The sequence below is a fragment of the Periplaneta americana genome, chromosome 8 (assembly GCF_040183065.1).
Source record: "Periplaneta americana isolate PAMFEO1 chromosome 8, P.americana_PAMFEO1_priV1, whole genome shotgun sequence".
NCBI classification, from domain to species: domain Eukaryota; kingdom Metazoa; phylum Arthropoda; class Insecta; order Blattodea; family Blattidae; genus Periplaneta; species Periplaneta americana.
The window spans coordinates 125,470,128-125,488,782 of NC_091124.1; the positions used below are offsets into that span (position 1 = coordinate 125,470,128).

The following is an 18,655-nucleotide window of genomic DNA, read 5'->3' on the forward strand; positions in this document are numbered from 1 at the left end:
ACTACCGCCTCATCACAGAACCTTTCCCTAGGAGACGATAAAATGTATACTTTCGATATCCTGTTATTTTGAAAAAATTAACACCTTCCTTCCACTATTGAAATATGAAATACATATTGTTTATATATTATTTTCATAAAGTATATACTATATTATATAAACTCACCTTCCTGGATCTTTCGGAAGAAGGATAACTCTGACCTCTTTTTCTTACAATTTATAGTACTACAAACGTCTCCTTGTCCCATATTATTATTCATATTATTGTGTTTTAGCCACTTACAGTTATTACAACCGATAACGAACATTTCACAGTTTACACAACTTTTCATAACAATGCGAAATACGGCACAGTCAATGCCTTTTCGATCTAGATTAGGCCTTAATGTATGTTCGTGTTTTCTATTTCGGTGTATGGAGCTCAGTGAAATATTATATTATAACTTTATTGCGTATCATTGCTAAGTTTTATTTATGTAATGTGTCCATAAGTTCCGTTTACGTCTTGTTGCATAATATGTTGCAGAAATAATTACAAAACTGTGTTATTTTAATGCGAAGAGAATTTTATATGTTAACATAATCTGTTCGCATCAACATTTTAAGTTTAGAATGGAAGATATTTTGAGGTTTAATAAAAAAGAAATTATATTGTGATTTTCATTTAGCACATCTACCTTCCTTAATTGTAGACAGAAAATTTACCATACAACTCCTATGAAATTAGTATACGTATGATTGTGTTACTTCGTCTCTTGGGTAGTAGAAAAATACAATAATTGAATACTCAATAAAATTGTAGCATTCAAATACAGACAAATAGAATGTGAGGGGTATCATACATGACATTATGCTTAATTATAAGGTATAAATGCGAATGTTGAAGTACTGGTACAGTAAACATAACCTATAATTTTAACATATCTAAATATCCGTGCTGTGCAACTGAAAATTATTGAATCGTGCATAAATGAATGTACAAGAATTTCGTAATATTTAATCGAAATAAAGGCAGGTAGGCTATTACACATACGAATAAAGTAATTTTCACACAAAAAATAATATTACACCTTAACTCGCAAGTGAATTATGTCTGAAGTGTCTCATAATCGTTTTAAATTTTATTAATGCAATTACACTACATTTTAGATAAATATATGTTAGGCCTACTCTTTATGCATTGCAACTAATTTATATGGTTGAAACGCCGCCTTTCAAGATCGGGTTAAGCGAGTCACATGGTCTGCCTTATTGCCTCTATTAGATCACGATGGCAGTGGCAAAGCTATTGTTCCTAGTACTCACAGGGCTCCAAGCGGCTAGGAACTATCGCGAGAAATGCAAAAAAAAAAAAAAAAAAAAAAAAAAAAAAATCATCCCAAGCTTCGTGACAGTATATACTAGACTGTGGTAGTAACAATCATGGCCATCCACAGACTCTCTTATAGCCGGGACTGAAATCCTTCCCGTACCGGAGAGACTATAACGGCGCTGAACTCCGCGCATGGCCCGCCCGGCGTGTACATTAAGGATGATGTTATTAGCAACTGATGTTTTCAGTCGTCCAGAGCGAGGATAATAACCATTTCCATCACCCAATTTCTCACAAATCCAGTATTCTAATCTTTCCCTTCCACCCAAAACGGGAAGATTGACAGGACTGGACTCGGCTCATGCTCGCCAGGCATCCAGTTGATGCTATCAGCGGCTGATGTTATCGTCAGCAAGACGGTGACAATCATGCTGTCCCCAATATCTCTCATAGCCATTACTCAGAAAACCGTCCTTAGCGTAGTATATTGTGGCACCCATCTGGAACGTTCTGGTCGCGTCAGGGGGTTGCGCGCGCATCTGGCGAGAAGGAAGGCGCGGGGAGCGGAAACACGAACCCCTGACGATAGCAGCTGTACGCAGCAAGGGGGAGAAAAGATACTGTGGTTGGCGGAAGTAAAGAAGCATCTGGGAGCGGATTGTTGTGGAGGTCCAGAAGCTTCGCGACGCAGAACATTCTAGATGTTCGTGATAAATAAATAACACCGTGAGTTGCCGACGAAAGTTAGTCTTCAGTCAGTCTTCGGAAGTCAGTCTACAAGTGAGTCTTCGAGCGAGCAAGGAAGCCAGCCTTCGAGAGCATCTGGAAGACCGGAGTTCGACGTGCAGAGACTCGCAACTGGGAAGACTCGAGTTCGACGTGTCGTGGACCGTAGCCGGAAGACCGGGGTTCGAGGTGCAGTGAACTTGAGTGAGTCCGTAACTGTGGCAGTGGCCAGGCGAGGGCGGCGTGTCCGGAGGATCTGAGTTCGATGTGCAATGAACGTGAACAGTGAGCTAGAAGAACTAGCCAAGGCACGCGAACTGTGAATTGAGAATTGACAGTTTTGTTGTGTGTTTTGTGGACATTAATTGAAATTAGGAGTACATTGTTGTTCTTCTCAATAATACCCGTGCATTGTCATTGTCTTCGTGTGGAGTGCAATAGCGACTATTGTGTTGCTGTGTTGAGTGGAATACCCATTGTTGTAGAGTGAATTATTAAGAATAAAGGTCACATTGTTATCGGGTGCTTGGTAATAAAAATAAAATAAACGTCACAGTATTAATCATAAATACTGTAGTTCCCCATTTGTCTAATAAGACAAGGACCAATATTATGAGTCAAACTTAAATTACCGACATTTTTATACCGACTTTTAATGTATTATCGCCGCGGCCTCATGCTTAACATGTCGGCATCATACAATAACGTGCGGTGTGCTTTTAAAACATAATTTTGCAGACCGATTGTTGCTCTGTAGGTTTCACTCTAAGCGTCACGTTGTCTCGTCTACTTCCTCGATAAGAAAAACACTAGTTTGTTATATTGTAAAATGGCTATTATTATTATTATTATTATTATTATTATTATTATTATTATTATTTCATATACGAGTACGTTGACATTCTTAACTCTTAATAATACTTTTTAATCACATACCTTAATGTTCGTCCTCAGCACAAGACATTGCAACCTCGGTTTTAGTCCACGTGGATTAGTCCACGTCATTTAATAATGGAAGCAGCTTATTGGTTGCGATATTGAAATTGAGGCGAGTGATTGGAGCAGCGACACAAAAAATTGAAAACAATAATACAATATGAGAGCGCGGCGATAATAACACTCAAAGGCATTCGCGGAAAACCCGTCAACAGCTTTTCCCGACTTCATTTACTTTAACGGTGATACCATGCGTGGGTTTTCCTTATCAGTTGTTGCACTAAGCCCGGAAAAGCCCTCTGCAACGTCTGTATTGTCCACCAGAAATTACATCACGGTCTGACCGGCAATTGAAGACGGTCCGCCTGGATGAAAGACCAGCGCGATATCGCTTGAGCCACAGACGCGGGCAGCTGCAGTGTAGATCACTGCACTCTTGTGTCGCCTACCAGTATGGTAATACGTCTTGTACTGCGCTACAATGTATATAAGTGGCGAGAAACAGGTTCCGTTCTCGATAAGAAGAAATGTGTGAAGCGTACTCGAACAGAACAAGCATTTACAGATGGCAGGTGGCAAGGTGGAGAGTGTTAGCAAAATGATAGAGGAAGGCGGGTAGTACATAAACTGATCTCACTTCCTATTTTCCCCTGATGTCAATATTCGGCTGGATTGTGTTAGTACATAGACGCAGAGGAAAGATAAGGTGACTATCATTATTCAACCTCGAGCGTGCAGCTGATTCACACTGTTTCATGTAAAAAATTGTCCACAAAAATATATCGTCGTTGTTCCTGCAATAACTCCTATGTGACATATTTATCGATTTTCAGAGTTTTGCTCTATTAAATAACTTAAATAGTGATATAGCAAATAATAAAATCTCCTATATGTAATTATATTTCTTTGTTTCGAAAATATAAGAATTCACAGTCTCCTATGTACGGCTGCCATAGGATGAATAAATGTCCTTTTTCTTCCTACTGAAAAATTTTATATTTTGCACATAGGAGTTTGTGTAGGAACAACGATATTTTTGTTGCCAATAACTAGTATAATAATAATCCGTGGCGCTACAGCCCGTGAAGGGCCTAGACCGACCAGCCGGCTGCTGGCCTCACGCCCACTGTCGAAGCAGAGGTGGACGATCATCCAACCAGAATGGAGGTATCGCGTGGTTAGCACGATGATCCTCCCAGCCGTTATAGCTGGCTTTCGTAACCGGATTTCGCTACCTATCGTAGCTCCCCAAGTGCATCACGATGCTGGGTGGGCACCTGTCCCATACACTGGCCGAAATTTTATGAGAAAATTTCTTCCCCCATCAGGACTCGAACCAGCGCGCATTCTGTAACGCGAGTCCTATGCAGGATGCCTTGGACCACGACGCCACGGCGCGGGACCCAATAACTAGTATACCTATATAAAAAATCTCGACCACTTTTTCCTAATGTATTTATGAAACTGTTGACAGCAAAGTATTTAACAATTTATTAAAATTAAAAAATCCAAAATAAAAACAAAATTCCACAAAATAAAAATAAGCAACAGAAAAACAGTTTTACATAATTATGTATATACTTGAAAATTTGTTTCCCCCCAAGTCTTTAACGTGAGTAGCATTTAAATAACGTCTTATAATGCCGTATATAACGAAATTGAACGGAACACAATAGACAATTAGCTTTATTACCTTCTTCAATAACCAAAAAACATATTCTTATTATTCACTGAAGCTGTATTTTGATACCTTAGACAGTACCATTTTAAAATATTCTGTAAACTGCTCGCCACTGATTGTTTACGTTCTGCAGGTAACGACTGACTAAACAGAATGAAAACAAAGTCGCGGACAAGAGGTGGAGGAAGTAGGGATGGTAATGTTTGCGCTCTAGGAAGCGCATATTTGGCATCCTTGGCCTAGCACAAGAAATGACGTAACTCAACGCTTTGTGATGAAAGTTTCCAATTTCATAAGTTTAATTCCAATAAGGTGTCAGTTGGTTCGAAAATTGAATCCAGGTGATCCAGTAGAGTGCATACGATATTCTCGCTGGATGTTAGAATCAAAACACAAGGAGTTGTTGATCTCATACTTCTTTTTCGTCACGAAGCTTGGTTTCGCATGAGTGACTACGATTACGCAATAAAAAGCGGGGGTATAGTGTGCCATTAATGCGCGAAGAATAGTTGGACCCATATTTATTTTACGAAACAATTAGGAGCGTTATGTGAACAACATTTTGAGACCGTTTTCACAATAATTTCTCACGGAGCAAGGAAAGAATTAAGAACGCACTTGTCCACACCTGTGGAGTAACGGGCAGCGCGTCTGGCCGCGAAACCAGGTGGCCCGGGTTCGAACCCCGGTCGGGGCAAGTTACCTGGTTGAGGTTTTTTCCGGGGTTTTCCATCAACCAAATACGAGCAAATGCTGGACCCTGGACTCATTTCACCGGCATTATCACCTTCATATCATTCAGACGCTAAATAACCTAGATGTTGATACAGCGTCGTAAAATAACCCAATAAAATGAAAAAGAACGCACTTCTGCAGCACGAAGGCACAACAACGCACACGATGCATTCATTGGCTACCTTCGTGAAATTTTTGACGACAGAGTAATAGGTAGTGCATAGGCATCCACTTTTAATTTTTTCAATAGGTGCTCACACTTTGACACTGATATAAATCAGCGAGGTCAGCGTTACAAGTGAGACTTGAAAGACTATTACACTTTTACTACCTACGTCAAACTACTTTTGACCAATAAAACGGTACGAAAGGACATCTTTCAACAAATCATTTCTTATCGCACAATTTTATCACTTCCATAGCATTTGTTTATTTTTATCACTTCCCTACCATTTGTTTGTTTTTATCACTTCCCTACCATTTGTTTGTTTTTATCACTTCTCTAGCATTTGTTTCTTTGTTTGCCAACATTTCAAACTGCAAATTATTCACGATGCAATGAAAGAAATAGCGCTTCCAGGTCTTTCCAACAGCACTCTGTCTAACGCCAACACGCAGGGCAATCTGTCTATGTGTTAGCCCTTCTTCACATAAGGTGATAATGCGCACTCGATAATTGACTGCTATGTGTTCAGGCATACTAACCTTGTTGTCAGAATGCCTTCAATATCCTTTATTTCAAGGGAAAAACTGTTTAATATCGTATATTGATAGAATTGGATTATGTAGTGTTAAACATAATCCTGCAAAATAATAGTTTATTTATTAAAATTCGTACTGTAGCAACATGATTAAAGGCTACCGGCGTAGCTCAGTCGGCTAAGGCGCTTGCCTGTCGATTCGCAGTTGCACTCGGGTGCGGGTTCGATTTCCGCTTAGGCTGATTACCTAGTTGGATTTTTTCCAAGGCTTTTCCAAGCCGTAAGGCAAATGTCAGGTAATCTATGGCGAATCCTCGGCCTCATCTCGCCAAATATCTCGCTATCACCAATTTCATCGACGCTAAATAACCTCGTAGTTGATACAGCGTCGTTAAATAACCATGTAAAATAAAAATAAAAAAACATGATTAACTTCAATAGAGTGGAAAGGTATCTATACAATCAGTGGAATAACAGAGATTTGTTTTAAAAGAAGAAAATTATATAAAACTGTGTTGCTTTCAAACTTTTTTTATGTGGCCGATATCACTTCGACCGGGAATATTAATGAATTCTACCTAGGCCTATATTGCGGTGAAAAAGAACTAGTTATCAAGAGCTATCCACATTTTTAAAATTGCATCGTGTAAATTAGATAGATTATATTCTTTGGTAAAGCCCACATTACATGATAAAGTAAAATTATTTGCTTTCCATCGTGGCACGAAAGTGAAAATCGGTACAGAAATGAATTTCAGCACAAATATACTGTAGCATACAATTGAAAGTGATTAATTAATTAGGTAATGTCTTCAAAACATTCACGAATAAGAAAGCTCTAGGAACTTATGAAATAAACACTGTCCCAGAAGGAATAAAAGGAGACTTTCAGATGTAATTAATATATATTGGAAAAATTTTGTTATTCCCGAATAATGGAAAAGAGGACTTATATGTCTCATTTTTAGAAAAGGGAACGGATATGAATATCAGAACTATTGAGGAATATACTTGCTAAATGTAATAATCATATAAAATATATGCCAAGGTAATAATCAGACGATTGAATGTAATAAATTAATATATTATCGGGAGAACAATACGGTTTTCGAAAAGTTTGCCCATGTTCATACTGCAAGCTTATAGCAGAGCAGGTAATCCAAAAATGAAGGGAATTTATTTCCAACTCGCATTTTATTTATTGATTACGAAAAGGCTTTTGACAGAAATTATGGACTATGGGAGATTATGTACAAAAGAAGGTTTCCAGACCATATAGTAAGAGTAATAATTCAAAGCCTATTCTATTATGAAACATTTTTAACAATTGACAAAGGAGTTGAAATTATTAAAAAAAATCAGTAAGGATAAACCAAGAAGTAAAACAAGGCTGTCAGTTGTCTCCTACTCTCTTGAGTATTGTGTACGGTATTCATAAACTACTCGGACAATAGCAAATGCAACTAAATGCTAATATTAAATAATGACAATATCTTAAATGTCGCAATGTTCGCAGATGATCAGGTGATATTCAGTAATTCAGAAGGTGAATTACAAATGCCTACATATAAGTTAAATGAAGAAGAAAGTAAATATAATATGAATATATCAGTGGAAAAAACGAAAGTAATGGTTTTACTGGGACAAACCATATGAGATATAAAATAATAGTCAAAAATAGATTGGTAGAACAGGTTAACAATTCTAATTAGTTTGGATTTAATGTATCTTATTGCCAAAACGATGATATAGTTAGAAAAAATAATAGATTTTATAGAATGTATGGAACAATAAGGAGAATGATAAGAAATAAAAGTTATAAAAAAACACAGCTAATATTTTACAGAATAATGAATGTATCTACAGTATGTTGACCTATGGAAGTAAAAACTGGATAGTGAATATATGTATCAGATAGAAAAAAAAACAGAGGAACGGCTGAGATGAAGTTCTTACGTTCAGTAGCGGGCTACACTTTGTTATACAGGAAGTATAATGAAGACATAAGATAAGAATTGAATATAATTAATCTCGCAGAAATAATTCAAATTTCAAGAGAGAACTGGTATAAACACATACAAAGAATATTAAGTGATAGAAAAGTCACCTTTTATTACACTATCAAAAAGAAATGTTGGCCATCGATTAACAAGGTGGAAAGATTCTATCTCTTGATGTGAAAGGCCTAATTTCATGAAGCAGACGAGGAAGAAGTGCAGTTGGTGCTGATCATCATTACTTTTGATTGTAAATATATCCGTTGGGTGTGGGTGCTTGAGTCTTGGAGCACCCACGTAGTCGGCGCCTATGAGGTACTGGACTATTCTGCCCAGTCACCAAATTTATCGTAGGCTTACTTCTTCTTCTTCAGTTGATACGTTTCAATGAGAAAAATAAGTTTTCTTCTGCATCTAACCAGAGCGTTTAGAATAGAAAGTGTGGTAACTCGGCAAGGGTCTAATGGGACTTTTACACCCCCTAGTGTCGCCACGGCAACTGAGCGAAACATTGAAATGGCGATCGTTCTAAGATTGCAGTTTTCCTCTTAATACTATGGACAGAGCAGGTAGAACTCGTTCTGCTATGGAATTAAGAAGATATTTCTTGTGGTGTTCGGGTGATTTTTATTGTGCCGTTTATGTGAGCGAGTAATAATAAGCCTAATTGTTTTGTTCTTGATGTAAATTCAATTATACTGTATAATCTGCAAGGAAGAGACGTTTCTTTTATCCATCCATAGGCTAGACTATTTTTCAGAAGTGGTGTAGAGCAATTCCACGAACACAGAAAACTTTATGCTCGTTCTTATACATTCTGTGATATTCATTTTTCTGCGGTTTTGATTGTGATTTTTTAAAATTATGATTTATTTAACGACGCTCGCAACTGCAGAGCGTTATATCAGCTTCGCCGGTGTGTCGGAATTTTGTCCCACAGGAGTTTTTTTTACATGCCATTAAATCTACTGACATGAGCCTGTCGAATTTAAACACACTTAAATATCATCCATCTCGGCCGGGATCGAACCCGCAACCTCGAGCATAGAAAGCCAGCTCTATACCACTGCGCTACCGAGGGCGACTTTTGATTGTAAGAGCCGATAAATTTATTATTGCCAGTAAAGATGCAGGACTTCCACGCAAGAACTGGCGACCAAAACCGTATGCTATAACACATATTTTCCCAAACTTGCCTCGATATCTTAAAAAAAGAAAAGAAGAGAAAATATCCAACGAAGAGGACATCAATCCGTTCTCATAACAATGTATCCTTACCAAGTACCATCTGGCTATGACCAATTCCATTGACGCTAAATAATCCAGCAGTTGATACAGCATCGTTAAATATCCGAGTAAAAAATAATTGGATGTGACACCCGAAAATCAGAAGAACACCTTAGTTGATCATGCGCTTGTATGCATTTATGTACCATTACTCCACACCTGAATGCCCAAAATTATATCTAGTTACATTGACCGTAATTCCTTCCAGTGAATGAACTCCAGACCAGCATTTCAGCTGTTTAGTGTGAGTTTTTCAAAATCAATACATTTTTTAGAGTCATAAACTGTGATGGGTTCGAGGAAAGTGAAAATACAAAAGAATTCAAAGGTGAATGAACGACCTTGCAGATACGTTGAACTCAAAGACTCCCTCGTCTGCCCTGTACAAAGGATTCTAGCATTACACGATTTTAGAAAATATATGACACGTAATTGACAATATAAAGAACACGTTTACCTAAGAAAGAACCCTTGAATTATTTAGAGTGACAATTCAGAGCACTAGCGAAATATATTAATTCTTGTGGGATAGCAGATTTAAATATTTTCAGACAGAAAAAAAATTAACTAGGATCCTCTAGAGCGATATTTTGGAATTAGAAAATGATTATCTTGTGATGATTACCATAGACTTTCTACATGTGAAGATTTTTCAATCTATGTGCCGGTTAAAAATGTGCTGTATTAAAGTGCTAATTGTGAACTCCTAATTGAATCCAAGCACCTAGCTTCTACTTCATTAAATATGCATGTTTAGTTATTAATTATTCTATGTTTAATAATAGCACTTTAGTCATAATTAACGTAAAAGATATTTCGGCAACAAAAGTACAGTATAATTCTACTTTGCATCTAGGCTAGAACTTAATCTGGTTTACAATTTTATTACATTTGTTTATTACGTTTCCACATCATAAGAGATTTCTAATCGAGCATATGAGAAAGTAATAGATCTCATGGAAAAGTCGTTAATTTAATATTCTCCAATAAGTAGCATACGACTACTTAATACAGTGCTACCAAATTGTTTTAATTTTACAAAACACAAAATAACCTAGGTATTTCAAAAGATCAAAACTTACATTAGCATAGATATAATATCGAAGCTTAATTTATGAGTCTAAGTTGCACGTAATATTTTTTGTTCCCCTGAATTACGTATAGCCTAAACCAGATACAACTGCAACTAATGACTAAATAGTAGATAAAAACTATTGGTGAAAATAAAGTGTCTCCTTTATTATATTACATTCTTTCTTGTGTATAAAAACTATAATTTTATGTCAATGCATACTTTGTAATGCCATAAAAATTTTCAGTTTTGCGATGCTGTACTTTTTCTTGCGTATTTATGGCTGAAGCCGGCACAATGTTCCATTTTCGGTTAATTATTATATTTACTATTCATGGTTGTGTTATATAACTCACAATTTGTTAATGTAGTAATATTACATTTTAAAGAAGTAAAATATTGTAACTAAGTGCTCTACAATACATTCTTATCTAATGGGTTATTTTTAAAAACCTTTTGCATTCACTTGAATAGCGATCCTGAAACTGGGCACGGAAAACAGGGCTAGCGCCACTCGGCGACGAGGAAGTAACGTCACTTTCTCTTCTACACGCTCTGATCTAACTATGAATAAAGTACGTCTTCCTCAATAGAATTCAAACAATTCATTAACGGAGATTGACAGTGTAAACTTTACACTGTAAAGTGACAAGAGAATTGTATCACCAGGTTTAGTTCAAACAACTACCAACGGAAACCCACGTATTATGTTCTGGGTCAGCTTAGAGCAAAAGATTTACGCGAGAAAAACTCAATAGGGACATACGTTTCCCGTGAAAATCAACTTCATGGCTCGGTAAATATCCTAGTAACACAGATTTGACTCGCTGTGTATTATATTTAATATGTTTTACGATATACGATCAAAGGGTTGTTTCTCATAAACAGTCATCCGGGTCGCAGAATAATAGGCGCTGGATTGCTGCTGTATATGAACGGAAGCGTTGTTTTGCACTATTCTACAGGGAGCACGGCTGGCATTGGCCGTTATTAACTAATCACACGATTGATAATGTCGCTTCAGGCACTCTGTGTTCTTCATTTTGGCTATTCGACGAAACAATTATGATCATTATCATCATCATTTATAAACTTTATTGTTGGTGTATCCGATTTCGGAAATTGTTTGTTGGAACGCTCGCATTGTAGGCTGCCAAACAAGTCATACAGAATATTTTTCGCATGTGTGACTAATACTGTAGATTAATTTTTACTTTTGTTGCAGAGTGCAGGATATCTGAGGCGAGCAAAGACAGACAAACTTCACGATATTTTCAATAAGGTAAGCACTTTTTTGTTATTTTGAAGTGTAGGTAATAATCAGGGATGGTGGAATGATTATTTGGTGATAATAAAACATAAACCGCAGTACTTAAAAAATTCCTAGAGCGTCTTTCTCCATAGCAAGTATCACAGAATCTACCATAGATCGAATTCTGAACCGCTTTCGTAAAGCCGCGTTTATACTAAGCTTAGTATGAGTTTGACAGGCATGTACTAAGCCATGCCTGTCAAACTCCCAAGGCGCGAATGAATACGGAGGGGTTGGTTACTAGTCTCCCGACTGCTGCTCCTAGTAACAGTGGCGGCTGGTACTGTGCATATACTTTGCACCCCTATTTTGGTATATTACTGTAATAGCTTTATCATCATCCTCGTCTTCCTCAGAATTTAAATAAAGATTATAAAGATAATTAAAGAAATTATACTTCTGAATAGTTCATTCTCTAATTGTAATATTTAACAACTTCGAATTAGTGTAACTCTGAAAATATTGAGAACAGGACGCATATTTATATGACATTTTTGCTCAAAAGTCTTCGGGAATATGCTTCGTAAGTAGCGGTAACTTGTGAATCGTCCAGTATACATTTTACGGACCAATTGGCCTACTAAGAAAGACATTAATAGGAGTGCAAAGTATATGCACAATACCAGCCGCTACTGTTACTAGTACAACAGCTCTATTTACGTTCACGTGCCCTGCCCTACCTTACGTTGAGTCTGTGCAAGGGACATGAAGCAGTCAGAAGACAAGTAACCACTCCCTCCGTATTCATCCGCGACCTGGGAGCACGAGTGTGACAGGCATGACTAAGCGAACGAATGAGCGTACAGCTCGGAATGCTCGCTCGGCAGAATGTGACTGCGTTTCTCAATTGCTACGGTCGTTCTTTTTCCGGCACTGTTCCGAGTGTTCCGGTTCTAAAAATGTACTAGTTCCAAAGCACATAAATTTTCGAATAACAGCAAGCGTCTGATAGTGTACCCAAATGACCACCGACATTTTATGTTGTTCTGGAATTGGTTTCGTTTCAAAAATTCCAGACCATGATGCAATTCGACCATGACAGTTATAACATAATGATGGTGCGATAATTACTTCTGGTAACTAAGAGATATTAATACTATGTGATATTAATCTGTATTGCAGTTCCATAATTTTATTTGTAATAAAAAGTGAAATTAGTTGGTTTACATTGTACTGTGTTTTTGTTATACAAATTTATTTACAATGCACTATAAACATTTTTATATTTTTTTCTCATAAGAATGAGTTTGGAATATAACGGACACAGTATCTTCCGAATTGAAATGTTACTGAGTCTTGTTGCTGTATAAGTAGCAAACAAAATAAATGAACAATTTTAAGGGAAAGAATTGTTCCGAGGCCGAGTATCGATTCCAGGACCTCTGGCTGAACGCACTGACGCTCTACCGACTGAGCTACCCAGGAACTTCACCCGACAACGTATCAATTTTTCCCTTTATGTCCACATAACTCGCGTGGGCTTACAAGACTCCAGAAATCCACTCGAGTTATGAAGACATAAAGGGAAAAATTGAGACGGTGTCAGGTGAAGTTCCTGGGTAGCTCAGTCAGTAGAGCTTTGATGCGTTCAGCCAGAGGTCCCGGGATTGATACTCGGTTCTGGAAATTGTTCCCGTCTACTTCACAGGGAACTTTACCTCAAAGCTAGATATGCATAATATAAATGAAGTTGATTAGTCAATCAGTGTGGTCTTTCTGATATTGAAACGCGTCCTGTAAATTCATTGGAGTTAAAAATTCCGCATTCCCTCCGCCATACCTGTGAAGGAACTCACTCCGAGGAGAACACCTTAGTGGCTGAATAGTTATGGTCCATGAGAAATTATCTGGACCGTTTCAGACAAGGAAGTTGGAAGGTATGGCGATGAAGTGCAGTTAGGTCTAGTACTGCTGTGTGATTCTGTAGAAGTGCTATTAAGTCTCGATTATGGTGATGGAACTGGTAATTGACGTGTTAACATTGGTAGCTCTTGTTGTTGAGAATAGAAAAGAGGTGTGACTGGCAAGAATTCGGGGCTGGATATGCAGTAAAACCTTGCTGAAACGTACTTTCTATAAAAAGGAAACCTGCACAAACGAAAAATAAATTTTGGAACGGAATGATTTCCTATGTAAAATAATACTTTAAAACGGAAAACTGCCTAAAGCGAAAATGGAATCATTTTTGGGCACCATTTAGGTTAAAAAAATAAATAAAAAATAAAAAAACCTGACTAAAACGGATAATTTTAAGCGTAACTGTTACTAAATTCTTTCAAACCATTTCAATTTTGCGATAATACTGTACGAAGCATGACATAATTTTTTTGTGTGACTGTACGTGCAAAGATCTGGAAGACTTTCGCTATTCTTTGTCAGGCATGGGGGGTGAAGCTTCTCTAACCATGTCACTATTCTGGGTTTATTGTCAAGGATCCGGACAGGTTACTGACCTCGTGTACCGTTACTTCTTCCAAATCCTCTTACATTTTCTTTCATTTATTCTCAGTTTTGTGCTAACAAGCCAATACAGTAATAAAGGACAGTGCAAGTAGAATAAAACTGCGAATAATTGTAGGATAGTGTCAATTTATTTTCCCATTTCCGTTTATTTATTCTGAGTTTTGTGTTAATATGCCAATACAGTGTTAAATAACAGTGCGAATAAAGTAAAATTGTGCGATTTAAAATAAAAAAGGCTAGATGACCAGTTCAATTATGGAAGAGTGATTTCATAATGTTAATGGAGCAATGAAACGTCAAGGTCGTAAGGTCATACTGTTTTTAGACAATGCTACCTACCAACCAAGGATTGATTTGTCTAACGTGAAGTTAATCTATTTTCCACCAAACACAACTTCAGTTACACATCCGATGGATCAGGGCGCAATTTACACTCTGAATTGATGCAGGACGCGAAGGAAATTCTACAACGTTCCCTTAAAAAAAAAAAGTCACGCAATGCGTTTTAAAAGAAATGTGGAGGCCCACGAAACTAGGGTGCAGAGAAAGGGAGGGAGTAACTTTTATTTCAAATTATTTCTTCATTGTGTTCTTCCTACAGTCAGCATATTGCACTAGTTTATTCTTACTTTTGCCAGAACTCAACCCTTTGTAAAAAGAAAACCTGTGAAAACGGAGGGAGGTTTTACTGTACTATAGGGTTGATTGTTATCTTGAGGGATCACATTTTCCCATGTCAGCTTCAACTAATATTTTAGAATTTTTTTTATAGGTGTCTTCTTCTATTCAGGATACTTTGGATCGACCTGTATGTCCATTAATTCCAGTGTTTTGTCTTGCGTCCATTTCATGTTGATCACTTGGATTCTCAAAAAGATCGGACCATGACCGAGCACTAATAACACTGAGCGAACGTACCGGGCGAATGCGTGCTCAGGCGCAGTAGCTGTTTACACCGAACGAATATACCGAACGAATGCTCGTTAAAACTACGCGAACACTCCGGAACGAATTGTTCAGCCTGCTGTTCCGTTTACGTTTACTGAGCAAACGAAGATTCGCTCGCTCGCTCACAAGGGAACCTTCTATCATGGTGAATTGAAAAGGCGGTAATGCCGCATATTTTTAGAAAGAGGAGGAAAAATTAAGTCAGCAGGTGAAATTTTTCCGCCTGAGCTCCATAGGGATAAAAGTTATGGGACTTTAAATCTAACATGGCAGTCTGTGGGAAGTGACTCAGTGTGCATACTCAAAGGTTAAAATGAAGTTGTTTTTGGAGTCACTGCATTGCAAACGAGATATTCAGCTGTTGTGCATCTGAATTGCATACATTGTGGATATCGATCTTCATGCAATGAAGAAATTCTGGGCGAAAATACTTGCGAAAGCATGTCCTTCATATCTGCCTTCCGCATATTCGCTGAATCAGAAGCATATGATTTGATGTTATATGAGTCAGCAAGTTTATTTTTAGGGAACATTTTCTGTGAATCGGCTGACAGAAGATAGGCCTACATTGGGGCGGAGATTTGTCCGTCCATGGAAATGACTGGCGTACGTCGCACAGTGGTCAATATCGCGATATTAGGAGGACAAAATTCGAAATTTCGAGTTTCCCTGATGATGTTTTGTTGTATGGGAATGCGATAACAAAGAACCAAAGCTTTCTAAACTGAATATAGTTTATGGCTTCGATGTTTGTATTAAACTTGAGAGAGGGTCAAAGTTATGGGTTCTTGCGTATCCCTCAGTCGTGCGTTATCTGCAGTGTGGAGCGATCGCATTTCTTGTGTGGTTCTGTGTTACTGGTGAAGTGTTTCGTTAAATCTGTTGTGCAGGAATGGAGAAGAATGTTGAAGGTATGTTTTACATTTTATTCCAAGTCTATAACATTAATAGTTTGGGTGTACATGCTTAACACTTACGCGCGTAAAATATTATAATTTTAAATATATTTCGCAACTTGCTCTTGGAATATAAAAATTGGTTCACGATGGGTCACGATAAAATCTTAGCAGTCAATTTCCTTAGACCTTAATCTCTAAGCCTGCATATATTTTATTTGCCGAGGTTTGCCCGTTTTTTCAAAATATCTACTTTCTTGCAGATTGTGCCACTGCAGTTACGCGCCGCGATCTATTCACTTTTCTCCAAAGCACAAACTGTGTAATGAAAGCAAGGTCATCACAAGTGTTACAACAGTTACTTTCATATGCATTGTCAAAATTGAAATTTGAAGGTTGTGATGAAAACCTTAAGTCAGAACTTTTAAAAAAAAATTAGAATTTTTTCATGTAACCTGTTACGAAGGTGGAGGTCATGTAATAGGACAATGTCGCGATTTTTAGAGAAATATTCAGAATGGCTTGATGTAGAATTGTCAGTTCCAATACCTACTGAGGAATCTTGCCAAGGAGAAGCCTCGGGTGCAGTTAGAGGGCGCCCAAGGAAACTGTTTTCTTCGAGTAGTGTAAAAACAAAGAAAAGAAAAGTGGAAAATCTTTCAAAATCTTGTTCGTCACAAGAACTTGCCCTGGCAACACAGATGTCTCTTACGTATGAAGGTAAAAGAAATGTGGCAACAATTATTCAAGAATCTGTGTCGAAAAGTCCGAGATCAGTCCGGAAAATAAAAACAATTTGCCAACAGCCAGCCACTGAGCCTAATTGTAATACATATACAACAGAGGAGGCACTAGCTTTGCTTGTTGATTTAAAATTAACAAAACATCAATATGTAGCATTACAAAAAAGTGCGAAAGAAAGAAGCGCAAACATCTACCCGCCATATTATAGACTGCTAAATGCAAAATCAGAATGCTATCCCAGTCAGGAAGCGCTAATAATTACAGATTCACTGGCAGAAGTAAAATTACAATGTTTACTTGACCACACTGTTGAGCGTTTATCTATTGTTCAAAAAGAAGTTCTTGAACATTCCTTTCAAAACGAAGAAAACTGAATTCACAAAATTCAAATGACTTACAAATGGGGGTGTGACGGGAGCTCAGGCCATTCCCTTTACAAACAAAATATTTCGGCGTATGAAGGAGCTACAGATTCTGAAATACTTTTGTCTTCAATAGTGCCTTTACAACTCCTGGGCGAAGATGAAGAGTCTGGGCGAAAAACGGTTCTCTGGCAAAATCCAACTATGGTCGACGGCAAAATACGAACGCTCTCATGGATAATCCTTCAGCCCAAGTGTGTTACATATGTAGTGCTAAGCCGAAAGACATGAATGATTTGAAAAAAATACAGTCATTACCTATAAATAAAAGTGCATTTGAATTTGGACTTTCGACACTGCATGCAAGAATTAGATTTTTTGAGTGTTTGCTTCATATTGGGTACAGAATAGAAATAAAGAAGTGGCAGGTACGCGGGGATCAAAGGAAGAAAGTAGCTTATGAGGCAAGGAAAGAAGAAATTATTAACAAATTTAGAACTGAAATGGGCCTTTTAGTTGATGTTGTGAAACCAGGTAGTGGTACCACGAACGATGGCAACACTTCTCGCCGATTTTTCGAGAATTCAAAGAAATCGTCTGAAATAACTGGCGTTGATGAAGCTCTTATCCATCGTTTCTCCGTAATTTTGGACGTTATGTCAAGTGGATATAGCCTGAACATTGGTGCATTAAAAAAGTATGCCTTAGACACTGTTGATCTCTATGTAAAATTGTATGGATGGTACTACATGCCTGCCACTGTCCATAAAATACTTATACATGGTGCAGATGTTATGAACAACATGATATTGCCTATTGGACAGTTATCAGAAGATGCCCAAGAAGCCAGACATAAAGAGTATAGATTTTTCCGAGAACACAACACTCGAAAAATCTCAAGAATAAATTGTAACAAGGACCTTTTGCACATGCTTCTAATTTCTTCTGACCCGCTTATTTCAAGCAAAAGGAAATTACCAAGAAAGAAAAGTTCCCTTGGCAGTGAAGTGTTAGGTTTGTTGGAAACACCGAGACTGGACAGCATTGCCCATGGTTCAACGGATGGGAGTTCAGAAGAGGATAGTGATTAAGGCCGTCTCTTCCTGTGATTGATGGGAAAGAATACCGTCTTCATTTTACAATAATATCAGGTAATTTATATAATATTTGTAGAAGTTAACAATGTTTATAAATTAGTTGTATCTAAATATCTTGTAACAGTAGGGCATGTTCGTAAAAATTATAAATAATAATAATAATAATAATAATAATAATAATAATAAATATTATATTTTCATTATCATTATCAACATGAAGTTGATATTTAGTTAAGTTAACTTCTAGTTGTATCGCATGTATTTTGATAGTATTATTATTATTATTATTATTATTATTATTATTATTATTATTATTATTATTATTATTAAATTTTACGTCTTGTAATCTTAAGAGTGTCATTTACTAACAGGAAAGTAAAAAAAAC

At 37.2% G+C, this 18,655-nt stretch overlaps 1 protein-coding gene across 4 annotated transcripts in view; it reads left to right on the forward strand.

Moving 5' to 3' along the window:
* The window catches only part of aralar1 (calcium-binding mitochondrial carrier protein aralar1), a 512,566-nt gene that overhangs the window by 252,345 nt on the left and 241,566 nt on the right, over positions 1-18,655 (forward strand). For all 4 annotated transcript variants that reach the window (XM_069833569.1, XM_069833572.1, XM_069833571.1 and 1 more), the window contains one exon: positions 11,673-11,729. In XM_069833569.1, coding sequence (XP_069689670.1) covers positions 11,673-11,729 — 57 coding nt within the window. The remainder of the gene's footprint in view (positions 1-11,672; positions 11,730-18,655) is intronic.